This window comes from Salvia splendens, chromosome 7 (assembly GCF_004379255.2).
Source record: "Salvia splendens isolate huo1 chromosome 7, SspV2, whole genome shotgun sequence".
Taxonomy (NCBI): Eukaryota; Viridiplantae; Streptophyta; class Magnoliopsida; order Lamiales; family Lamiaceae; genus Salvia; species Salvia splendens.
In genome coordinates this window covers 32,825,616-32,851,682 of record NC_056038.1, presented here as the reverse complement: position 1 = coordinate 32,851,682, position 26,067 = coordinate 32,825,616, and the positions used below count along the sequence as shown (strand labels likewise).

Here is a 26,067-nt window from a genome sequence, read left to right as displayed (position 1 = left end):
ATATAAATGTCATTTTCTATTTCAAATATATTTCTATTTTAATTTCATGAATTAGTCATTATCTCCTCCAATTTATGCATCAGTTGAGATTTATTGTTAAGGTTTCCATCATCTATTCATCATTTAACAAAGCGCTAGCTTTTTAAATACAAATAAATGGTTCATTAAGTAAGAGTTGCCTTGTCAATATAAAATTAAATTTGATGCCACGTAATCAATAATCAGTAAATTAATCATTGTTAACAATACGGGCATTTACAGATGAAAAAAAAAATTAAGTTAAAAATTAGTCATCGGAAATGGAGCATCTTATTCTCAACAGAGAGACAAGGAGAAAAAGGTCATTTCATGTTGACAGTAGACCCTCTTTGGTAATTTCAGGCCTCGCCTCCTCCATTACCTTCTCTTCCCACCTGCACTACACTCTCACTCTACCCACACCTACAAAACCTTTTTCCTATCTCTCTCACTTTGATTTCCTCTCTCTCAAGGAAAAAATGAGCCTCTGGAGCGGGTCGCACCAGCTGAGTAACGGGCTGATGGTCTCGGGCCGGCCTGAGCAGCAGCTCAAGGAGCGCCAGCCCACAATGGGCTCACGCGCCGTTCCCTACACCGGCGGCGACGTTAAGAAATCCGGCGAGCTCGGTAGAATGTACGGCGTCGACCTATCCAGTGGGGACCATGTTAAGGATCTAAATCCCTAACGATCCAATAAAGCAGAAAATAACAAAACAAATAAATCTGGCGCCCGTGAGGGTCGGCGGAGAGATAATCTATGCGGCTGTGCGCGAGTTCCAACCCGTCGGGCAACGGCTACAGATCAGATATACGTTCCGGCTGTGCGCGGAGAGATTCCGTCGGGCAGCAGGTAGTGTAGGAAATTTGGGATCCAAAGAATCACATATGGACTTGGCCAAAAATAGTATATTGATTGATTGAATAATTAAAATGATAACAAACTCACCTATTTATAATACTAGACTACTACCCTAACTTATTGAACAAGAAATAAATATATATGAAAAGATATGCAAAACCCTAATATATCTAAACTAATTAAATGAATGCTCGTAACAACTCCCCCACGGTTAAAATCCACCTTGTCCTCAAGGTGGAAACTACGAAGCAACGAAGAGTTGAACGCACGCAGAAGCTTTGGCGAGGTATCTCCTCCTGGATCAAACGGACACGATCGTTGTTTCAATCTCCAATAACCTACTATTGCATATCTGATGTAAACATCCTCAGCTAACTTCCTCATGATCGTATCATGAAATGACTTGTTATCAACTTCCCCCATCCTCTTCACACCCATACGAGAGTATATTGACATGTCTTTCAACCCATCAACCGTATCTTCGCGAGCATCATGGAGCTCATCTTTATACCGATTATGGAGCTTCTCTGGTATTGAAGGAGACACGAGGGACCATGTATCTGCATTTCCCTTCACAGATGTCTTTGCGAGACAACCATCGAAATCAAATGCTCCAATTTTACTTGAATCATGAAGACCATCATCCTCATCAATTTTATTTACCTCTATAGCTTGTACTTCTTCATCTACTAATTTCTTCTCATTGAGCCGCAAGTCAACCTGATGCAACACTTTTGAATCACCCTCAATTTCCAAGTATTTCTCTTCATACGAAACAAGCTTCGTAGCCGAGTGGAGGCTCGGTGAATGCAGGAAGGAGGGCGGGCGTTGGAGCAGAGGCTGCTGCACGGTAGTGGGAAATTCGAGGCAAGCCTCAGCTTGACAGAGGTGAGTCGTAGGATGGCAGCAAGATGGTGATCGTTGCTGATCCACGTGCAGCGGTGTGCGCGATCCATTAGTGGTAAGATATGAACATAGATCATACTTTGATGCTATAGTAATCTGATATACGGCCTATTAAAAAATGTTCTGTCGCAGATGCTGCTCATTGTTGGCACTAAGCTGCAAGGCATCATTACAAAAATGTGCTTAGACACTAGTGACAACTCCCATGTAATCCAAGGAACATTGCTTGTTAGACCAGGCGATCACTTCTTCTGGTGCAAGGAACACAATCAAGCTCGCCACGTTGTTCATGTACACGCTACTGTAAAGCTGCACAACAAATTAAAATCAGAGATTTCAGAATATGGAAAAAGTGATATCTTCATGTATGTATGTATTTATTTTGACTGAACAAGTGAATAACTTACTGTAGAGAGTGTCAAAGAAATGGAGTTCTGTGACTTGTTTCCGGATGAAGCAAATGCTTGCACTGCAACTCGGTAGTTCGTAGCTAAGGGTATTGCCAAGTATGAGACAGAGAAATTAGGCAGATATGCTGCTGTGGCGAAACCCACGACACTGGTGATCAGTGGCTCTGCGAAAGCAGACATCAATGCAATCCCAAGAATCACCAAGGAAAGAGCTTGCAGATAGTTCAGCCAAGTGGTTTGAGAACTTTGGCTTTTGCTTACGTTCGAGGTGTTGCTGTTAACTAACAAGCCCTGTTGTGATGGATCACTTGCCTGAAGATTGGCATTATACAATATAGGATCAGCAGCTGCATTTCAGTCAATTTTTGGCAGAAATATATTTACCTGAGAATTGGTGGCTCTGCTTCCTTTGATGCGGTTTCGCCTCTCCTCAGCCAGATCATCGAGTAATTTGGTCATGCCTGCGATGAACTCTTCCTGGTTGATACGTCCATCTCCGGTGGTATCAAAAGACTCCAACACATTCTCAACATCCCTGTCTGTGCTCAAATCATCTTCATCCAGCCTCACACCTAAGAGAAGCACTCTGAGTTCTGCTGCTGATACAGACGTGCTTCTGTCCTTGTCGATTTGGTTAAACAGGCTGCAAACGACACCAAGACGGAACTGGTGAGGCATTGGAAATGTTGGCTTAATACAAGTTACACTGATCAACGTACTCTTGTATTTTCCGAGTATCAGGCCTGCCGTTCCTGGACAAGAGTCTGAGCAGCTTGTCCTTCGCATATTTGCTCATAAAGTACTCGAATCTACGAGACTGAATCCAAGGCTGGAATGCCTGATACAAAATGAAGCCGAAAAGCAACAAAACTGAGACAATGAGTGCAATGAGAAGAAACACTCTCTTCACTGATGATGAACTGAAAGCCTGTGCTAGCAGAAGGATGAGAAAAGGAAGCAAGGGTATCAGCATTATCCGTGAAGTGTAGCTTGCTTCGGCATCCGTAACAATGCCATAACCTGCTCAAGAGAGAGAGAAGTTTAGCAATTGGAACAACATGAAGAAGGTTAGATCAAAGATGATAAAATGGCACCTTGTGGTGTGGTTTTCTGGCTTCCAGATTTGTCAAGAGTGGGAGCTTCTGAGAGATCATAGCTGGCAAGGATAATGGAAACGCCCCATATGAAAGTCAGAATCAAAACCGTTGATCCAGCAACCAATCCCATGCCAAGAGCTGCCCTTTCTTGAGCAGCCTCTTTGGTTCCCGAAAGCACCGTTGCTGATTCAAAACCAAACATATACCAGTGATAGAAATTAGAAGAAAACAAAACCCAAATCTATATAATCGAGTGACCAGACAAATATCAAGTCAAATTATCCAAAGAAGTTAATAAGGTTTATGTAATAGTCTATGTGTTTAACCAAGAAAATATGCCTAGTATTAATACGGCTATGTAATGTTTTGGATCAAACAAGACAATAACAAATAACAATGTGGTCTGAAGCTCTTCATGGTTCTTTACTTCAGTATTTACATCCGCATTTTGATTCATTTTACAACAGTTGGAGTGTTTTCAAAAATGGTAAAAGTAAAAGGTGACAAATTTTTAGGGACGGAAAAAAATAGAGATAAGTGATAAATTTTCAAGGACAGAGGGTATACTATTAGCCTCGTTCGTTCTTAGATGCATGCTAATCGTGCATTTGAAATTATATGGTGTTTGGAAACAAAAGTAGATGTGACATGAAAGCTGACAAGATGTATTATACTAGTACTAATATTCATCCAAATTGAGTTGAATTGAATCGCCACCTACATATCCTGTAAAAGAATCGCCACCACAGCCATCACACAGATTATGCTCATCTTCCCCATGCTAGCTACTTCATATTAATCTCCACTCCAACCATTCGTAAATATATAGGGGAAGGGGCTGCTGAATGAGAATCCACGTCATTAAAACACTTGTTTATATACAACATGTGACTCAAATTTCTTATTTATTGGTCGAGATGAAGCGTCTTATCAATTGAGTAATGCTTTTTTTTTTTAATTTAGATATGGGTTAAAGGAAAAACATCTTACCAATTAAACAGGGTTTTATCATTATTTTATGCGCAACAAGTTGGCGCATGCAATGTTCGGTCTTAGCAGCCGGGTCAGAAAAATCAAGCAAAGACTACGTAAGGCGGGAATACTGCAGGAGTATAAATTATAGTGAGATGTTGCATTATTTAACTAACTCAGCAACTCCGAAAGCGAAATTTACCTAACCCCCCAATATTTAAAGTTGCCATATTTAACGACTCAGTTGGCATCCTCTGCCTATTGCTTCGGAAACTAAACTTTTTTGCAACCCCCAACTGTCATTCTCTGAGCATATTCTGGACGACATAGATCCAAATGAAAAATGAATCTTAATTTTAAGTTACAGTTATCCTTTCACATGATTAAAAAATATTATTTCTCATATTCACGAAAAATATTATTATTCATGAAGTACACAAGCTTTCACGAGTGCAGGGAAAGTGAAACATTTTTATATATAGAAATTAGTCTAATTTTAATAGATTGATCGGAACAAAATGAGACTATTTTTAGTGGATTGAGAGAATATATTATTATTAAATTAAATACTAGTTTTGATAGTCGAACTAAAATGACGCGTATGCCTATTCTTACATAGATTCAAGATAGACTTGCAACCCGGATATAACTTTTTAATCATTCTAGAGAAATTGACTGATACCAACTCACATTTGATATCCCACCTAATACATTTGATTTCACTGTGACGATGATGAGACTCCTGATTTTGATGAGTTGAAACGTTAATCTGATTAAGTAGCAGCAGCACCACCTCAAGGAATCAGTAACTCTGTCATTCTGCCTCTTTCAGCTCTAGCTTCTCACCGAGTTCAAAATTAGCAATCTCACAGAGGTCTGCGACGAAACAAGCTTGCATGAGGTTTATCTAAGCTCTTTCACTGAGGCGCGATGCATACATCTTCAGGCAAACGATCACAAATGGCGGGAGAGAGCAACCGAAAGGAGCACAGATACGGCATAAGCTTTATTGTCAAAGGAACACTAGGAATGCAATCTAGGATCAAGCTGTTGGCGGTGGTAGAAGTGCGGAGCAGCCTCTGGCAGCCACGAGGGTTCTATAGTGATGACATTGCGCATGTACTGACGCTCAGTCGAGACAATAGAATGTTAGATCACCCACTTTGGATTTACTCTGCACAATACATACCAAAACCCGAACACACGCTGATACTTCTATTCTTCTAATTTCTATGAGATAGTATCTAAGAAAATAAATAACACCATCTAACCTGAATAATACAGACGAAGGGTGAATATAGACTTCTTGTGAACCTCGTATAGTTTTGTATGCACCGTTATGGCTGAAGGCCTAAATATAAGCAACAGATAAGGGACACAAATCAAATTATGCTCAGAGCGAGCCAAGTTTTCCCCAATAATGTGAGTTTGATATTAATATCTGTTAACTAGAAAAGTAACACTTAAAACAACACTTACTTCTACGCAACAAGCGTTTGAGAAAAATCCAGCAGTAACTGCCTTCCTCACTGCCTGCCGAATCCAATATCCCATTAAAGAAATTAGGAAACTATTACAGTATATTTTATTAGAAACAAACACAACATGTTGAAATTAATATTATTATTGCCAGTGACGTGGCAATCATTTATTATTTAAATCATGCAAGCACATGTATGTTACATGAGTGGAACATCTATTCCTGAATCTATGCAAGGGTGTAGTGTGGATGAATCAACAATGCTTAAGAAAATTAGGTCCAGCAATACAAAAAACACCATGAGGAAAATTAGGTCCAGGAATGTGCCTTTGGCTTGTAAGACAAAATTGATTGTTCTCTAAGCTATGCGACAAAATAATCATCAGATGTTCCCCCTGTACTAACCTGCATATCGTGGTCACAAGATTTAAGGGATATGCCCAAACGTTGTGCTATTCTTCTCAACTGTTTTCGAACGTCGTCAACTTTTTTCTGTAGGCAAAGAAAACCAAAATCTAAGACGAGCACATTGAAAATTTTTCAAATTTTCAATGTATACAATTTACAATACTCACCATTGCATGGTAGTTTATGTGGTTCCTGTGACACCAACTCGAAGATTTATTAGACTCAACATATCCTCTATACACATTTAAGAAGGTAATATGGTCACCCTGCAAAATTATGAGCAGAACCAGAAAATGTATAAAAAATCATTTCTAAGAGAGTAAGAATGTTATGAGAGGATAGGCAAATATAAAATGTTGTTGATTGTTGATTTATAAACACGAAAATAATAAATTCACTCAATCCGTAAAAGCTGGATGGTAACAACAATTACAGTTGGCTTCTTTTTAAGGTAAGACATTAAAGTTAAAAACTCAAAGAAGTATAACAAATCCATGACTAACTATTACTTCTGTTACACTAGCCAATCAGATAACGTAGTGGACAATTCCATATGTAATAACCTAATGAGTACTTGTTGATAATAAGTAGTCCATCATGCCCATATCCGATTTCTCCTAAAGCTAATGGAACAGCACAATCCAATACGCATGATACAAGATACCTATAGGATAATCAATATAAACAAGCAACTCTCACACAAAGAGTGATACTTTGGTTCAAAATAATGGTACATCCATCTTCCATAACAACCATAGATCTATAAGTAACTATGTTTTACCTAATCCAGAAGGCACTATAAGGATATTTCAAAAGCTCAGAACTTCTTGTTGAGATAGATACAAAATATTAAAACCTGCAAGTCAAAAATTGTGCAGAGCATATGATGGATGAGCAGAACAAGAAAGCACCTCAGCAGCAGCAAATCTCAACTTGGCCTCATCCAATTCCTTTTCTGATCCCCTGGTTGAATACCAGATCGACTTCATGGGGAGGAAGAAAGATGGGAAGCAAAAGAGGAAGAAATGTGAAAATTGGAGTCTTTCACAATCTGAATTATGCGATCAAATGATAGCAGAATGCAGAGATGTTAACTTAATAGAAGTTGCAGAAAGAAGAAAACAAACCTGTAAGGACAACACAGCAGCAATAGTGATGGCTTCTTCAGAACAGCCAAGATCATTTGAAGCTAAAATCATTTTTGAAACCATCGGATCCTGCATATACATTTGCTTAGCAACGGAAAGATTACGATAAATTATGTAAAAAAATGTTAACTCTCCAGAAAAAATCACAACACTCCTTACATGACCCTCCTAATCCAGTACACTTCACATAATAAAACAATGATCATCTTGTGCATCAGAATTATTATTTTCTTCCATCACAAACTTAATTTGAAAAAGTAAAAAACGAAAAATTGTGTAGCATACAAAATCATCATTGATGCAATATAAGGAGATTGGGCTTCAGCAACTTACTAGTGGAATTTCAGCAATATGGAATCCAGTAGGAGATGCAAGTTTTGCATCGTCATCAATAACTCCAAGAGAATACTACACTTCAAGTGCTCTGATCAGTGCTGACGCAGAACAAACGGGGGCTCCAGATTCTTAATCGATATTTTATTTCCAGAAGTTATCTTTTGTTAGTATTTCTTTTTTTTTTGTTTCCTTTTGCTATTAGGAATAATTACCTTATTTGTTTCCTTTTTGCTGTTAGGAATAATTACCTTATTTGTTTCCTTTAGCTGTAAGGGTTCATATATGCCTATATAAGGACGTCAATATGCTGTAAAAGGGTCAGATCAGATTTTATAAAGTTTATTCTTGGATCCTACTCTGTGTCAGGTGGTATCAGTTATGGTTGGCAATTCTGGAGCTTCCAATCTCAGCGGCCATGGTTCCAAAGACGGATCTATGACCGAGGGAGATTGCGTGTTGTTGCGCCGCTTGGAGCAACACCTCGATCGGCGTTTTGATTCCGTTCAAACGCAGATTGAAGGAATAACTCAAAGGCTGGAAATTCTAGAGATGGATGTAGGTTCGTCATCTAGGGTTAACAGGATCAGGAGGGAGGACCAGCGCCACCACCGTAGGGTGGGACGCAAGGAACAACCATCTGAGGTCGAGTCAACTGACTCTGAGCGTTCTCATCGCTCTAATTGGTCTAGGGCTGCAACGAAATCAACGAGGTTGCAACATTCAACATCCAATTCATCAGACAATCCAGAGGAAAGCATTGATGAATCTGCCTCTCGAAGGAGAAACATCCGGATGCAGGCCCATCGTCGTCCGCGTGGCGACATCACACACAATCATGAAACGGGAACTGGGAGAAAGGGGGCATCGGAGTTCAGACTGAAGATTGACATTCCCTCATTCGATGGAACCCTCAATATTGAAGATTTCCTCGATTGGGTTACAGATGTAGATAGGTTCTTTGAACATGTTGAGGTACCAATATTGAAGATTTCCTCGATTGGGTTACAGATGTAGATAGGTTCTTTGAACATGTTGAGGTACCCACCGAAAAACGAGCTGCTATGGTTGCGTGTCGTCTAAAATCTGGCGCGGCTGCTTGGTGGGACAGGCAACTTCGTGACAGAGAGAGAACAAAATAGTTAGAGTGGAGAAAGAGTAAAAGTAAGAGAGAGAATAATATAGATAAAGACTCTTCTCTATACTATTTTCTCTCTTACTTTACTCTTTATTCACTCTAACTATTTTATTCTATCATTTTTTCAAAACGAGTGCGAAAAAAAAAACGTCTCATTTATCTTGGGACGGATGGAGTACCATTTTGAACAAAAACTTTATAAATTGGACCGGATCAGGCTGCGAACCAACATGTTGTTCGGTCTAATTTGAACATAAAACCACTAAAATATTGAACTGTTATGAATTGAAAATATGAACCGATTCAACCATAAATAGATAGAGGAGTATAACATATTCTTGTTAGCTAATGCTCAGCATAGCACCAAGCCTGTATCATCTATTATGATATCATCTTTTTTACTTTTGATATTATCTTTTATGTATTTTCATCATTTTATTTTTTTCTCTAAAAATTATTAGTACTTATAATTAGTGTTAACTTGAGTATCAGGATGGTTATACTTGAATTTCTTCCCTAATCCTTGTTTTGCGGCGTTTTCCAACACTCGAAAGAGAAGGTTTGCCACAACTAATAAATAGCAACACGTTTCTATCAGTTGTGATGTAATAGACGTTTCTTATGTATTTATTGATTGGGTAATGTTCTTATAATTTATTAATGGTATCATCAATAGGTATAGATTAACATGCATCAAATTCGATTCCTTAATAATAATAGAAAGGAATTGGGGTGTGATGTAATTATGCGACCATGCAAAAAGTGGACCTTGAAGATTATAATCTGTGAAAAGAAGATGAATTAATTAATTAATAGTAGCAGTATTATGTAAAAAAAAGTCGGTGGACAATTTTAATCAGTGGAAGTGACTCAGAGTGAAGCTATTACAGTCACTTTCAGCAGGTGGCCTTTTGCTTTCGTAAGCTAAACTCATAATTAATAATGATTTTGTCGTAAATTCGTAATGCTAATGCATGCCGCTCAATCATGCTAATTCACTTCTTCTAGACGCGGCCACGGTTCCGGAACCGCCGGTTCCGGTTCGTCGAATGCTTGAACCGTAACCGGCCCGGATACCAGTTATCCGGTTTCGGTTTAACCGCCGGTTCCGGTTACTAACCGCCGGTTTTAAATCCAAAGAGAATTGATAACGATAAGGAATTGCAATTTTATTGATTTGAAACTTTAAGTTATATATTGCATTTGCTTTTGCTTTCTGTGGAAAGTTAGATTGAATCTGATTTCCTTGGTCTCTTATTCTGGATCTTTGAACTCCCAATTTCATTTTGAGAACTTGATGTGCCTCTCTGATCCACCAAATATCAGCTTCTTTTCTCTCCCATGATTTGCTTTTATGTGAGGTTTAATGTGATGATTAGCCTTTACTTGAGAATACTCCCTGGTTCTTCAATGAGACAGAACAAGTTAATACTATCAGTTTTATTCACATAAAGAAGTACACACTGTAATTCAATGGTTAATGAGTTGACTAAAGGAAATATAGATAATTCCTGAGAAATGAAGCAATCTATGTCATATGATACTTACATCTTGTTGAAATATTCATATCACAGAACACAAAAGGAATTTGAGACATATCATAGAACACAAAATAGTTGTAATGATGCAGCTTTACTGTTTTTCATTTAGCATTGCTTTTATTTCCTCAACTGAGGTGACCACCTTCTCCATGCAGGTAACCAGCTGTTGAAGCAAAGAGACTTCAACAGTGACAGCCGTCACAGACCCTTGCTCTGATGTAGCACCAAAAACAGGTTCAGGAGCAGTCACAGCAGGTTCAAGGGGCTGCTTCCCCTTCTCTTTAGCAATCACAGCTTTAGCATGGTACTTAGTACCACGATGAGCTTCAAACGCAGGTACGGTGATATTTCTACTCCCATCAGGAGAGTGGTAACCGTACCCTCTAGATGAAGAGCCAGATCCATACTCACAGCAGATAGAACAATAAACCCTCTCCTGTCCTTGTTCATCACGAAATACAAGAGCCTGGTTTTCGTAAGTTCTAGCGAGCAGACGCGCAGCAGGTGAAAGTTCAGGGGGTCCAACTGCATTAACAAAATGATATCAAATTCAAAAAAAAGGCATAAGATAAAATAATACAAAAACAGAATAAAACCATACCTTGATTAACAACAGATGGTTGAGCATAGACATAAGATGGTGGAGCATTAGATGGTACAGAGTTCAAATACAATGGCACAGTATTAACATGAGTTGAATTGCTGAACATGACCCCTGTGGATGGTATAATAACAATAAATTCACCTGAACTGGAAAATAAACAATAAACAGTAAGGCATAATATATAAAACCACAAACCAGAAGTGAAGAAGGTTGATACAAGGGTGTGTGAATATCCAGTATTGATGGGTAAGGTACAGAAGCTAGCAGCTGATTGGTAGTAGTATCCAGAACTCATGAAACCTCCGTTGAATCCAGAACTCATGAAACCTCCGTTGAATCCAGAACTCATGAAACCTCCGTTGAATCAACTAATAATAATAATAATAATACAATTAAATTGGAGTATTCGATATCAAAATCAACAGCCCATTTTGAGTCTCACTTCTTCAAAAAAATCAATAGAATACGAATTTTCAAAAGAGTAAAGATTCAAATATAGCAACAGAAGAATTCGGAAAGAATTCAAAGCTTCGAAATTCTATGGGTGCAAAAAAAATCAATAATATACGAATTGAAGGAATTGAAGAAATAAACAAGTAAGACATGCAAAAGAGGAGGCAGAGGAAAGTGAATATGGTTAGGAGGGGAGGGATTTGTTTATATAGAAAAAAAAATAGGGTTACAACCATATTCCCAAATCTACGCAAAAAGAATCCGTCGTGGCTCTTGCGCATTGCTGAACGACTTCATGAACGTCGTGGCTCTACGCAAGAGCCACGACGGATTCTTTTTGCGTAGATTTATTTGGGAAAGTGGTTGTAACCCTATTTTTTTTCTATATAAACAAATCCCTCCCCTCCTAACCATATTCACTTTCCTCTGCCTCCTCTTTTGCATGTCTTACTTGTTTATTTCTTCAATTCCTTCAATTCGTATATTATTGATTTTTTTTGCACCCATAGAATTTCGAAGCTTTAAATTCTTTCCGAATTCTTCTGTTGCTATATTTGAATCTTTACTCTTTTGAAAATTCGTATTCTATTGATTTTTTTTGAAGAAGTGAGACTCAAAATGGGCTGTTGATTTTGATATCGAATACTCCAATTTAATTGTATTATTATTATTATTATTATTAGTTGATTCAACGGAGGTTTCATGAGTTCTGGATTCAACGGAGGTTTCATGAGTTCTGGATTCAACGGAGGTTTCATGAGTTCTGGATACTACTACCAATCAGCTGCTAGCTTCTGTACCTTACCCATCAATACTGGATATTCACACACCCTTGTATCAACCTTCTTCACTTCTGGTTTGTGGTTTTATATATTATGCCTTACTGTTTATTGTTTATTTTCCAGTTCAGGTGAATTTATTGTTATTATACCATCCACAGGGGTCATGTTCAGCAATTCAACTCATGTTAATACTGTGCCATTGTATTTGAACTCTGTACCATCTAATGCTCCACCATCTTATGTCTATGCTCAACCATCTGTTGTTAATCAAGGTATGGTTTTATTCTGTTTTTGTATTATTTTATCTTATGCCTTTTTTTTGAATTTGATATCATTTTGTTAATGCAGTTGGACCCCCTGAACTTTCACCTGCTGCGCGTCTGCTCGCTAGAACTTACGAAAACCAGGCTCTTGTATTTCGTGATGAACAAGGACAGGAGAGGGTTTATTGTTCTATCTGCTGTGAGTATGGATCTGGCTCTTCATCTAGAGGGTACGGTTACCACTCTCCTGATGGGAGTAGAAATATCACCGTACCTGCGTTTGAAGCTCATCGTGGTACTAAGTACCATGCTAAAGCTGTGATTGCTAAAGAGAAGGGGAAGCAGCCCCTTGAACCTGCTGTGACTGCTCCTGAACCTGTTTTTGGTGCTACATCAGAGCAAGGGTCTGTGACGGCTGTCATTGTTGAAGTCTCTTTGCTTCAACAGCTGGTTACCTGCATGGAGAAGGTGGTCACCTCAGTTGAGAAAATAAAAGCAATGCTAAATGAAAAACAGTAAAGCTGCATCATTACAACTATTTTGTGTTATATGATATGTCTCAAATTCCTTTTGTGTTCTGTGATATGAATATTTCAACAAGATGTAAGTATCATATGACATAGATTGCTTCATTTCTCAGGAATTATCAATATTTCCTTTAGTCAACTCATTAACCATTAAATTACAGTGTGTACTTCTTTATGTGAATAAAACTGATAGTATTAACTTGTTCTGTCTCATTGAAGAACCAGAGAGTATTCTCAAGTAAAGGCTAATCATCACATTAAACCTCACATAAAAGCAAATCATGGGAGAGAAAAGAAGCTGATATTTGGTGGATCAGAGAGGCACATCAAGTTCTCAAAATGAAATTGGGAGTTCAAAGATCCAGAATAAGAGACCAAGGAAATCAGATTCAATCTAACTTTCCACAGAAAGCAAAAGCAAATGCAATATATAACTTAAAGTTTCAAAGTTTCAAATCAATAAAATTGCAATTCCTTATCGTTATCAATTCTCTTTGGATTTAAAACCGGCGGTTAGTAACCGGAACCGGCGGTTAAACCGGAACCGGATAACTGGTATCCGGGCCGGTTACGGTTCAAGCATTCGACGAACCGGAACCGGCGGTTCCGGAACCGTGGCCACGTCTAGAAGAAGTGAATTAGCATGATTGAGCGGCATGCATTAGCATTACGAATTTACGACAAAATCATTATTAATTATGAGTTTAGCTTACGAAAGCAAAAGGCCACCTGCTGAAAGTGACTGTAATAGCTTCACTCTAAGTCACTTCCACTGATTAAAATTGTCCACCGACTTTTTTTTACATAATACTGCTACTATTAATTAATTAATTCATCTTCTTTTCACAGATTATAATCTTCAAGGTCCACTTTTTGCATGGTCGCATAATTACATCACACCCCAATTCCTTTCTATTATTATTAAGGAATCGAATTTGATGCATGTTAATCTATACCTATTGATGATACCATTAATAAATTATAAGAACATTACCCAATCAATAAATACATAAGAAACGTCTATTACATCACAACTGATAGAAACGTGTTGCTATTTATTAGTTGTGGCAAACCTTCTCTTTCGAGTGTTGGAAAACGCCGCAAAACAAGGATTAGGGAATAAATTCAAGTATAACCATTCTGATACTCAAGTTAACACTAATTATAAGTACTAATAATTTTTAGAGAAAAAAATAAAATGATGAAAATACATAAAAGATAATATCAAAAGTAAAAAAGATGATATCATAATAGATGATACAGGCTTGGTGCTATGCTGAGCATTAGCTAACAAGAATATGTTATACTCCTCTATCTATTTATGGTTGAATCGGTTCATATTTTCAATTCATAACAGTTCAATATTTTAGTGGTTTTATGTTCAAATTAGACCGAACAACATGTTGTTCGCAGCCTGATCCGGTCCAATTTATAAAGTTTTTGTTCAAAATGGTACTCCATCCGTCCCAAGATAAATGAGACGTTTTTTTTTTCCCACTCGTTTTGAAAAAATGATAGAATAAAATAGTTAGAGTGAATAAAGAGTAAAGTAAGAGAGAAAATAGTATAGAGAAGAGTCTTTATCTATATTATTCTCTCTCTTACTTTTACTCTTTCTCCACTCTAACTGCTTTGATGAATACCTTCCCGCTGATTTTGACCAGGTATTATTTCAACAGTACCAACGTTGCCAGCAGAACAACCGCTCCGTTCATGACTACACATGTGAATTCAATCGATTGACCACCAGAACCAAACTATCCGAGTCTACATCCCAACGAGTGGCTCGATATATGGAGGGGTTGAAGCCACAAATTCGCAACAGAATTGGCATCCAACATATTAGAACATTACGAGATGCTAAGAGTTTTGCTTTAAAGGCAGAACAGATGATTCAGCAAAACCCTTTCCGCAACCAACAAAATAGTGACCGAACCAGACCTACGGGGCAGGCATCAGGAGAAGCACCGACACAGCAGATCAGTGAAAAGAAAGGAGCTGTCGAGGGCTTTAAGAATACCCCTGCACAACAGCAGCTGGGAGGACGTCCCAATACAAACCCTTATTCTCGACCATTCATGGGGAAGTGCTACCGTTGCGGGGGTCCCGGTCACACACTTCAAACACGTGCCCGGAGAGGCGAACAGTGAACGTGGCTGGAAAAGAAATTGTTGACGAAGAGACTGAATTTTGTGACCCTGACGGGGATGGTGACATGAATGACGGCGATTCTGACAATGACCTCTTAGCTGGAGTTTGTCGACGGGTTCTGGACAGCACCCAAGGTAGAAGACAGTCAGACGCAACGACATCAGCTATTTCGTACACGTTGCACTATTAAAGGGAAAATATTCACCATTTTGATAGATGGCGGAAGTATGGAAAATATCATTGGGGGCAAGGTGGCTCGTACGCTCGAGTCACAGATGGAACCACACCCTAACTCGTACACCTTAGGTAGGATTGCAGCCACCTCTGGAGGTATTCGCGTTGCTCAACGTTGTAAGGTTCCGTTTTCCATAGGAAACTATTCGGATGAAATTATTTGTGCCGTAGTGGAAGGATTAGATGTCTGCAACATAATATTAGGCCGACCTTGGCAGTTCGATGTAAGTTCTTGCCATGACGGGAGGACTAATACATACTCTTTTGAGAAGGGAGGTAAGCGATTTGTACTGTTACCCTTACATTATAGGAAACGGGAGCCCGTTGTGGAATTGGTTTCATTGTGCTCCTCGTGGCCTGATATAAAGCAGGAATTTTGGAGAACAGACAGAGCATTTGCATTAATTATAAAGCAAGAAGTTAGCCAAGAACGTCCATCAATCACCAAATTACCCGAAAACATTCAGCTGCTACTGGCAGAATTTGCAGATATTGGCCCAGATGATACCCCTTCAGGTTTGCCACCGTTACGTGACATTCAACACCATATCGATCTTATCCCCGGGGCCAGCCTACCAAATTTACGTCACTATCGGATGAGTCCACAAGAAGGAGAAATTTTGAAAGGGAAGGTGGAATAATTGATGCAGAAAGGACAAATCCGTGAAAGCATGAGTCCTTGCGCCGTTCCTGCCTTACTAACCCCAAAGAAAGATGGATCATGGAGAATGTGTGTCGATAGTCGAGCAATCAACAAAATCACTATAGGCTACAAATTTTCAATCCCTCGTCTCGATGATATGTTAGACCAACTGCATGGGTCGAAGTGGTTTTCACGTTTAGATCTCAAGAATGGCTAACATCAAATCAGAATTAGGCCTGGAGATGAGTGGAAAACTGCATTTAAAACAAGAGAAGGCTTGTACGAATGGATGGTTATGCCATTTGGATTGTCAAATGCGCCGAGTACATTCATGAGGCTAATGAATCAGGTGTTAAAACCATTTTTAGGAGTATGTGTGGTCGTCTACTTCGATGATATCCTTATTTATAGCCCCACGGAGGTTGCACACTTATTCCACCTAAGGCAGGTGTTTGAAGCCTTGCGTGCCAGCCAACTTTTTCTCAACCTCAAGAAATGTGAGTTTCTAATTTCCAAATTATTGTTCTTGGGGTTTGTGATCAGTTCGTCGGGAGTACAAGTTGATGAAACAAAAATTCAAGCCATTCAGAATTGGCCTGTGCCGAAGACGGCATCTGAAGTCCGAAGCTTCCATGGACTTGCCACTTTTTATAGAAGATTTATCCAGCACTTTGGAACCATTGCATCGCCACTGTCGAACTGTTTAAAGCAAGGGAAATTTATATGGACAGATGCAGCTAAATCCAAGCTAACTCCAGCTTTGAAATGCTCAAAGAGAAACTTTGCTCTGCCCCAGTCCTTGCATTCCCAGATTTTCAGAAAGTGTTTGAGGTCGATTGTGACGCTAGTGGGGTAGGCATCGGTGCAGTATTGTCCCAAGAGAAACGTCCGATATGTTATTTCAGCGAGAAATTTAATGAAGTACGCGCAAGATGGAGTACCTACGACAAAGAATTTTATGCTATTGTACGCGCACTCAAGATTTGGGAACACTATTTAGTAGGGAAAGAGTTCATCCTTTATTCAGATCATGAAGCCCTCAAGTTTATTAATAGCCAGAGCCGAATTAGCGTCGACAAACATGCGAGGTGGTCAGTTTCTACAAAAATTCCCATTCCGCCTTGTGCATAAATCGGGGTCTCAAAATATTGTCGCAGACGCTTTGAGCAGACGACATACACTGCTACTACAATTGGGACAGGAAGTAGTGGGATTCTCATGCTTGCGTGACTGTTATGAAGGAGATGGCGACTTTGGTACTACGTGGGCTGACTGTCAACACGGCCGCTCCAATCAAGATTTCTACATCTATGATGGCTATTTAATGAAAGGAAACCAACTTTGTTTACCGCGCACCTCCTTGCGTGACAAAGTAATTTATGACCTGCACTCTGCACTCTGGAGGATTAGCTGCTCATTTTGGAAGAGATAAAACCATAGCTGCAGTGCAAGAAAGGTTTTTTTGGCCGCAATCGCGCAAAGATGTGACACGTGTCTTGACAACTTGCCATGTTTGCCAGACATCAAAAGGAAAGATACAAAATACTGGGTTGTACACCCCTATTTGGGAAGACCTATCTATGGATTTCATACTCGGACTTCCACGAACGCAGAGGTATGGATTCTATTTGTGTGGTGGTTGACAGATTTAGCAAAATGGCACATTTCTTGTCCTGTCGAAAGACCTCGGATGCTGATGCAGTGGCATCAATTTTCTTTCGAGAAATTGTTCGCTTACATGGGATTCCAAAGTGTATTACATCAGATCGTGACTCCAGATTCTTGGGGCATTTTTGGAGACGTTTGTGGAAGCGATTTAATTCTTCTCTTAATTTTAGCAGCACTGCACATCCTCAGACGGATGGCCAAACCAAGGTAGTGAATCGTACTTTAGGCAACATGTTACGCTCTATCTGTCAGGATAAGCCTAGACAATGGGACTTAGCCTTGCCTCAAGCTGAATTTGCGTATAATAGCGTGCAACATAGTTCGACGGGGCACTCTCCTTTTTCTCTCGTGTATACAAAGGTTCCTACTATTGTTGTTGATCTCTTGCCGCCCGGGCGAGAACCAAGAGGCACAGCTGATGAGGTTGATGAGCGCATTGTTGAGACCCGTGAAGAAACAATCCAAAAGCTGCATGAGGCAAACAAAAGGTATAAAGAGAAGGCTGATGTGCATCGCAGGGAGAAGATTTTTGAGGTTGGCGATGAGGTGATGGTTTTCTTGCGCAAAGAACGTGTTCCAGTAGGCACTTATAACAAGTTGCGGCCGAAGAAATATGGTCCTTTCAAAATATTGCGGCGTATCAATGATAATGCCTATAAAGTGGATCTTCCAGCAGAGTTTAACATCTCCTCTACATTCAACGTGGCTGACTTATCACCTTTCCACCCTGATGTCGGTCCCCAGTATGGAGATCCTACTCCCTTGCAGAACTCGCGGTCGAGTTCTTCCCCGGTGGAGGAGCATGACGCAGAACAAACAGGGGGCTCCAGATTCTTAATCGATATTTTATTTCCAGAAGTTATCTTTTGTTAGTATTTCTTTTATTTGTTTCCTTTTGCTGTTAGGAATAGTTATTTTATTAGTTTCCTTTTTGCTATTAGGAATAATTACCTTATTTGTTTCCTTTTGCTGTTAGGAATAATTACCTTATTTGTTTCCTTTAGCTGTAAGGGTTCTTATATGCCTATACAAGGACGTCAATATGCTGTAAAAGAGCCAGATCAGATTTTATAAAGTTTATTCTTGGATCTTTCGATCCCTTGCCCTGCGCTACTCTGTGTCAAGTGCTTCAGGCGATGCCGCGATGGTGATGATGGCCAGTCGAATCCCAAAATATTGTCTATCCCTAATGCTTTTAACTATCAAGGAAAATTAAAAATAAATAAATAAATAAAAAGTCACTACGAAGCCCTTAAATTGATAAAAGATTCAAATCATTCAATGCATGACAGGATCATCAGAAGTTCTTGAAATCACTGGCAGGGTTGGCAGGCGACTGAATTAAACAAAAGGAACACAAGAATTTTACCCAACTAGATCTTTCAACCCCCTGCCCTCTCCAAAAAAGAAAAAAAGAAAAACCAACAGTTACGTATATGACTAGTAGATGGTGATGGACATATAACAATTTAAAGTAATAAAATCAAGTGCTGTAACTCATGTTATTATCCATCTAAAATGAGGATACTTTGCTCAATAGTGAGATGTACAGCCCAATTTTCACGATTCAAACAACATTTACCTTCAAACTGATTTATAATAAACACATACCTGAATAATACAGGAAACAAGGTTTGACCTCTGTATCTCCGGAACACCATCAGAAGACATCTCATTTACATAATATTCTTCAGTGTAGAGCCTATTTAAGGTGAAGAAAAGGAAAACATTCAAACCATTCAGTTATTCTTTTTCTTCCGTAAGTAGATCTATCCCAAGTTAAATTAGACAATAGTTGTATTAGCTCAGAAGACAAAGGTTTAGTTCAGCACCTGTAACACTTTCCTGGTCTAACTCTTCCAGCCCTTCCAGCCCGTTGTCGGGCTGAAGCCCTTGATATTGGAGCCGCGACCAGATTTTCAATATCAGTTATCTGTTGAAAAAGCCAATGTAGTGTTAGCTAGAGGAGAAAAATCATAAACTTCTATTTTGTTGTTGCTCGACAAAAGATGCACTCAGGTACTCATTAACTGCATACTTCACATCTATTAACTTTCATTGCTTCCTATCCCTATTCCCTTTTAGTTATGCATTTGTCAATGAGTGGAACATATGGGTTGCTTATTAGCCCTTTAAATTTACTGAATTCATATAGCACCACATGATTTATCAGAATATATTCCATGTCTGATTTCTGACTCTTCAAGTGCATAGTTGATTTTCCTCGAAACTATTGTGGTCACCTTCTCATGTAACGACCATTAGGGCTAACTAACTGATATGCTCCAGCTTTTTTCAGCACATGCACAACATAGCATGATTCAGTAGCCCATACATGCCCAATGCTTTTACAAGAAAATATTAAGCATCAATTTGACTGATAGTCAGAAATTACTAATTAGTCATGACATGAGAAGAACCAAGTCTCACTAAAATTACCAAAAACAAGGAACACGATGAAGATGATGATGAAGAAAGTCAAAAGAGTTTGTGAAATCAACAGAGTACTGGAAACACATACAGGATAATAGAACCGTTGTTTTGAGAACCCACAGTCAACGACATAGACAACGCCCTGAAATGAGATTGAGAAGTTTAGAAACAAGGATCAGTAGCTACATCGAATCAGGGTAGTGTTAGGAATGCCCTTTAGGATGAATATTTTACCTCCAATGTTAAGGATGTCTCTGCTATATTTGTCGATATTATCACTTTTCTCTTCCCGCGAGGAGTAGGAGAAAACACAAGATCCTAGCAAGAAGATTAGAAAAGATAAACAGTTACGAGATTCAGTTATATAGATGAAGGCTGAGACTCCAGTATGTTCCCCTCTTTTCAACAGAAAATGAAAAATCAATAACCTGATCAGCACGCGGCAGTCCAGAATACAGAGGTAAAACAATCAGTCCTACAAGCAAACAGAAGCGAGATTAATAAAACAGAATGAAGAAAATGAATAGGATAAATTATCCACTTACCAATCTAAGTAATGAAGATGGGTACAAATTTCAAGCAGGTAATCAGATAAGGAGTAGGAAAATTTTGCATGATTCTAGTGGAAGCTATCTTCAAAATTATATACTAAGAAAGTTAGTATTCCCTCCATCCACAAAAAATAGACAAGTTTTACCATTTTGGGCCGTCCACCAAAATTAGACTAATTCTAAAAATAAAAGGTTTTAAACCATTACTAACCATACACATTATTCTAAATGTAGACCCCACAATCCACTAACATTACTTCCACCACATTTTCCTTCCCTCTCTCTAACTTTACCAATTATGCATTAAAATCCATGCCATTTACAACTTTGTCTATTTTTTGTGGACGGAGGGAGTATATAGAGAATGAGCAAATGATTAAATAAACCATGTCTATCTCTTGCTTCAGAAAATTCCATAGAAGCCACACTTCTTCAAATGCTTAAACAGTGATCTCTAGATAAAACAATTTATGGCCTCAAGTGCATAAAGAAACAAGTGAACCCTATCAATTCATTCTGTCTACATGAACTACCTTGGTTTCTGTGATGAGAATCTTCCGCAAGCAACTGCATTGCAGCATCAATATCATCTTTACCAGTAAGAAATACAAGAATGTCTCCCATTGGCTCCTAGAAATATACACCATTAAGATCTCTCTTTTGCAAATTAAAATTCATTAATTCAATAAATTATAGTAAATCACTGTAAAGAGGAACTGATGGCATCTTGTGAGGCATAAATTCAAGTTGATGGAGCCCACCTTACAGTCTTCAAATCTTCCTTGGTAGAAAATCAGCCTAGTCTTTATCCAACATAGCTCACAACAGATGTATAAATTTATACATATAGTAAAAAGGCAATTCTAACTAGGCAATTTTCTATTCTAAGCCACTCTTTACTTTTCTGCATGTGCATCTATGTTCATGCAATCAGCTAAGACATTATCTGGCGGTAGTCCTCATCGTACCTTATCATGAATAGAAAGTATGGTCAAAACTGCAGCTCGAATATAAACTGAAACCGGCTCCTCAATATAAAAGGTTTGCACATTGAATCCTCTACCCTACATATTCAAATCCAATTTGAGACATCCGGTTATAAATATCAACAATCATTCAATCACCAAAAATAAGATGGTATGTATGCATGTGTGAATGTTTGTGTTTGTCTGAGTTTGAGTCTGCGTAGCAAAGGGTGGCTCTGGTCGTGTGTCCGAACTCCGAAAGCATGATTACAAGAACATATACCTCAACAGAGAGAATAGCAGACTCTTTCTCCGGTCCATGTCCTTCAACATCTCGTCCTTGAAGCCTTCGGCTAGTTTTGATCAAATTTTAAAAGCATAAAGCTCAGAATTTGGGAATTTCTAATATAAATATAATATTGAGCAGATTCCATGATCGAATATATGTAGTTATGCAACTTCAAACTAGCATCATTGCGGTCATACACCAATTAGGTCAAAGTGTCAAGAAAACCCAAAGAAGAATTTAGAAGTTTTAAGGTAAAGCCGTAAAGCGTCATACATTTGATCTTATTCTCAGATCTGCAAATCTTGAACCCACCAATTAAGTACAATAAGCAGTTAAGTACAATAGCCCTTAAAGAAATGAACTTGGAAGTTGTTCTGACATAAAAGCATTACTGATCTTATCAAGCAGGTACAGTGGAATTGTGGAGTTTAAAACAACTACGTATTCATACCGATTTACACAACAAAACCATGCAAGAGCACCTTTTATCTATGTGTTCTCATGAATTTATGATTAGGCTTCACTCAACAATACTACAATAGTGCACTAACACATGTTCTGATATTTCTAAATACCTTCAGAACTGAGTAGAGCCATTTTTCAAAGAGATACAGGGTCAGTGCATATTGTGTTACTCTTACTCCAACCAAAATAAAATACTATATCATCACTAGAGTAGGTTCGAAAGAGCACATGCCTCCTACCAGAAGAAAACAACTAATGCAAAACTCATTTATCACCCCAAAGGCTTTACTAGCGTAATTAATTAAACAATAAGGCCATATCAAGTGACACAACTGCTTGATAAGGATAATTGTTATAATTCTATAACAAGAAAACTAAGCTAATTAATACTCCCCCCGTCCACAAAAAATAGTCCCATTTGTGGACGGCACGGGTTTAAATGAGAAATTGGTAAAGTAAGAGAGAAGGAGAAAAAGTAGGTGAAGTAAGCGAGATAAGAATAAAAAGTAGGTGAAGTATGAGAGAGAAACTTTCCATTTTTACAAATGGGACTATTTTTGTGGACATCCCAAAATGGCAAAATGGGACTATTTTCGTGGACGGAGGGAGTATAAGTTCACCTGTATACTGTAGGGAGCAGGGGATATCACGACTATAATAAGGGGCAACAAGTATAGGTTTACCAATGTTTTTGAAGCCAAACAATTATAACTAACTGCTATATTTATACTATTCAGATGCAAAGAAAAACCTGCTATTAAAGAAGGCAGCCATTGATTTAGTCTCAATTGTAGCAGATGAGATGATGAGGCGAAGCTCAGGCCGACGCCGTTGAATCTGTTTTCAAACAGTTACTTTCAGTTTCAATAGAAGATATGAGACCAAACAGAAAAATGTATCTCAAGACAAAAGGCGGAGAACATAAGAACCAGCGGGATAAAAGAGGTACCTTTTTCAGGAGACCTAACAAAATGTCCGTTGAAAGAGACCGTTCATGAGCCTCATCTACCATGATAACACTGCGTATCCAGAAGCAATGGATGAGCCCCAGTAATGTAAATACAAGCAAGTGTCACTCAATTCTAATCACTCATCAACATAGTATGTCATACAGTGTTTTGCCTAGCCAAGTTAGTGAAGCTCGCATACAATCTTTAAAAGGCATAGACTTACCTATACTTGCTTAATAGAGGATCGTCCATCATTTCCCTTAGCAAGACTCCATCAGTGAGAAATTTTATCCGTGTTAGTTCCTGGTCCCAGAAAGTGTAAGTCATCGTTAGTGTCAATTTATATGTAGATTGTAATCCAAGTTGGAGGAACTGCCGCATAATGAGGTGTAGCTTTTGTGTCTACTCCCTTATCAGCAAAAGGCGTGATGAAAAAACAACATATGATACTACAAATCAACAAAGATAAGACCAGAAGAAGGATAGGATAAATGCTCACAGCATCTGTAATATCTTCAAAGCGAATTGTGTAACCAACTTCTACCCCAAGTTTAACGCCCATCTCTTCAGCAACTCTTGAAGCGACTGACTGAACGCAATATAGACCTCGATTGTTATAATGTAAGTGAACAAGTAAACCTGAGTTTCTTGCATCCAAAAAACAATCTGGACTCTACATCGTACCTGAACTGCCAATCGCCTTGGTTGCGTGCAGGCTATCATCCGTCCACTATCCGCCCATCCAGCTTCTTTCAAGAACTGCCCGGTTTCATTGTATTTTCAACCATTAGCATCAAGAAGCATAACTCCATATTCAATGCCCAAGAGTAAGAAAATGGTTATTGCTAACACAACACTAAAAACTCCAAATGTAGTATAATCAATAACAGGAAAGATCAATAATCAGCTTAATTAAGCTCAAACTGAAGCAGAAGTGTTAATTCAACAGTAAACCCGGAGGGATTTGAGTAGTTTTTCCACTGCCAGTTTCTCCGACGACGATTGTGGTGGCTGTTGGAAAGAGAACCTTGGAATATCAAAGATATTGGGAAGGAAGCTTTGGAATATCAAGAATATTGGAAAGGAAGAACTTGAGGGTCTCTAGGAGTATAATGTTAATAATGTGTTGTCCCAATGTATAAAGTCCCTATGCACATTTATTATTATATGCTCTTGAGTCCTATAAAAAGGGGACACAGTGTATCACAACACCAAGTCAATGAAAATATCATTTCAATACAAACAATATGGTATCAAGAGCAGTTTTCGATCCAAAATTCTGTTTTACACATACAAGCAGATATACACAAGGAAATCAAAGCCTGTAGGACTACTGGAGCAATTTGCAAAATTTGTGGGTAAGCATTGAAACACGGAAACCTTGTCTGTATACGTGTTGTGACAAAGCTGTCATTACGTATCACAAAGAAATGGAAACAAAGAAACTATACCAATTCTTGGGAGGCTTGGATGAACGCTACGATAGTCTCCGGCGGGAGCTGTTGAAGCAAGTTCCAGAACCAACTGCCGAAGCAGCTTTTGGTGTCATCAAACAAGAGGAGAATCGGACGAGTATCTGGAAACCAACTTCCCAAGAGGTGGTTCAGTCGGGCATCGGTTCAGGCTATGGTGCCCGATTTAGAGCCCCATCACCGCAAGCTCAGTTCCATCGACAACACCGAGGACCGCCACCACCGCCGCACAAAGGGAAGCCATCAATTCAGAATCGCGGTGGACCTCAATACACAAAAATTGACAAATCCAAGTTGAATTGTTCCCACTGTGGAATGTCGAAGCATACAAGGGAGACTTGTTTCCACTTAATCGGTTTCCCGGAGTGGTGGGAAGATGGCCACAAAGGAAATCGCACCACCGCGAAAGGAAAGATGGCAATCGGAGGACAGGAAGCTAGCCGAAGAGAAAGTTCCCCGGCGGGCGACCGAGAGGCCGCCTACGCAGGGGGACTTGGTGGCCAACCGGAGGGTACCCCAGACGAAGCCGGATGGTGGGCTGGACAAGCGCCGCCGTCGGCAAATGAGGCGGAAGAAGGAGCGGGAGCAGCTAGGGCACATTTTGGGCATCTACCGAAGAAGGTAAAGGGTTTGGGTTTTTACACCCAAACCCTTCAATTTTCAATTATCACTGTTTGACCCCCACTTTAAAAGTTATCCCCAAAAGATGCCATACTCTTCTGATTACTTGCAAAATAAGCCCCAACAAAAGGAACTTAGTAATATTGCATGCCATAATCGTTTCTCCGCATTGGAAAATAATCTTGATATTGCTAGTTCTTGTCAAGTTAGGGAAATTGGTAGAGATAAGGATAGAGGGTGGATTTTTGACTGTGGGGCTACAGATACTATGACATATCATATATCAGACATTGAAATGCTACATAAGTCTAGGAGAATACATGTTGAAACAGCTAGTGGAGAAATTTCTAGGGTAGAAGGGGCAGGCACAGTTCAAATATCTCCAACCTTGAAAGTATCAAATTGTCTATATGTTCCCTCTTTAACTCAGAAATTGATGTCTATCAGTCAAGTCACACGTGAGTTAAACTGCACTCTTCTAATGCATCCAAAAATTTGTGTTCTTCGGGATATTCGGACGGGAACGATTATTGGGCGTGGCACTGAGCGTCACGGGTTATATTATGTGGATGCGATAGCTCAAACTGGCAGTGCAATGTTGGCTCACGGAACTTCAGAACGGGAGGCATGGTTGTGGCATAGGCGGTTAGGGCATCCATCATTTAGTTATTTGCAGATTTTATTTC

General features: G+C 39.0%; 2 protein-coding genes across 5 annotated transcripts in view; both read right to left on the bottom strand.

Annotated features, from left to right (window-relative positions):
• The window catches only part of LOC121740758 (probable pre-mRNA-splicing factor ATP-dependent RNA helicase DEAH9), a 100,168-nt gene extending 75,262 nt beyond the window's left edge, over positions 1-24,906 (bottom strand). Inside the window, exons 1-21 of the mRNA XM_042133375.1 lie at positions 24,740-24,906; positions 23,973-24,047; positions 23,788-23,877; positions 23,512-23,591; positions 23,288-23,357; positions 23,090-23,175; positions 21,868-21,937; positions 21,588-21,683; positions 21,153-21,249; positions 20,497-20,543; positions 20,303-20,386; positions 20,157-20,210; positions 19,468-19,568; positions 19,247-19,337; positions 7,278-7,367; positions 7,062-7,133; positions 6,318-6,416; positions 6,148-6,234; positions 5,742-5,795; positions 5,534-5,613; positions 5,413-5,436 (exon numbers count right to left, since the gene is read on the bottom strand). Coding sequence (XP_041989309.1) covers positions 5,413-5,436; positions 5,534-5,613; positions 5,742-5,795; positions 6,148-6,234; positions 6,318-6,416; positions 7,062-7,133; positions 7,278-7,367; positions 19,247-19,337; positions 19,468-19,568; positions 20,157-20,210; positions 20,303-20,386; positions 20,497-20,543; positions 21,153-21,249; positions 21,588-21,683; positions 21,868-21,937; positions 23,090-23,175; positions 23,288-23,357; positions 23,512-23,591; positions 23,788-23,877; positions 23,973-24,011 — 1,511 coding nt within the window. The 5' untranslated portion in view covers positions 24,012-24,047; positions 24,740-24,906. The remainder of the gene's footprint in view (positions 1-5,412; positions 5,437-5,533; positions 5,614-5,741; positions 5,796-6,147; positions 6,235-6,317; positions 6,417-7,061; positions 7,134-7,277; positions 7,368-19,246; positions 19,338-19,467; positions 19,569-20,156; positions 20,211-20,302; positions 20,387-20,496; positions 20,544-21,152; positions 21,250-21,587; positions 21,684-21,867; positions 21,938-23,089; positions 23,176-23,287; positions 23,358-23,511; positions 23,592-23,787; positions 23,878-23,972; positions 24,048-24,739) is intronic.
• Positions 1,144-5,405, bottom strand: LOC121740759 (sodium/calcium exchanger NCL2-like). Of its 4 annotated transcripts, XM_042133377.1 has the most exons (8): positions 4,967-5,405; positions 4,281-4,392; positions 4,012-4,128; positions 3,288-3,473; positions 2,913-3,213; positions 2,578-2,836; positions 2,191-2,505; positions 1,148-2,092 (listed from the first exon to the last, which is right to left on the bottom strand). In XM_042133377.1, exons 4-8 carry the CDS (start codon positions 3,418-3,420, stop codon positions 1,967-1,969), a joined length of 1,134 nt encoding a protein of 377 aa, XP_041989311.1. In that variant the 5' UTR covers positions 3,421-3,473; positions 4,012-4,128; positions 4,281-4,392; positions 4,967-5,405; the 3' UTR covers positions 1,148-1,966. The 4 variants fall into 4 exon arrangements, with proteins under 4 accessions (XP_041989310.1, XP_041989311.1, XP_041989312.1 ...); XM_042133376.1 differs by lacking the exons at positions 4,012-4,128; positions 4,967-5,405 and adding an exon at positions 4,465-4,684 and having other exon boundaries at positions 1,144-2,092; XM_042133378.1 differs by lacking the exons at positions 4,012-4,128; positions 4,281-4,392 and having other exon boundaries at positions 4,953-5,405.
• Positions 24,907-26,067: the final 1,161 nt, after the last annotated feature.

Bases quoted from the DNA above. Each gene is read 5' to 3' on its own strand.
- LOC121740759 (XM_042133376.1), bottom strand. From the start codon at position 4,329: ATGCGCCAACTTGTTGCGCATAAAATAATGATAAAACCCTGTTTAATT. The intron at 2,837-2,912 runs GTACGTTGATCA...TGTCGTTTGCAG, and splicing joins GATACTCGGAAAATACAAGA to CCTGTTTAACCAAATCGACA. The intron at 2,506-2,577 runs GTAAATATATTT...GCCAATCTTCAG, and splicing joins GCAGAGCCACCAATTCTCAG to GCAAGTGATCCATCACAACA.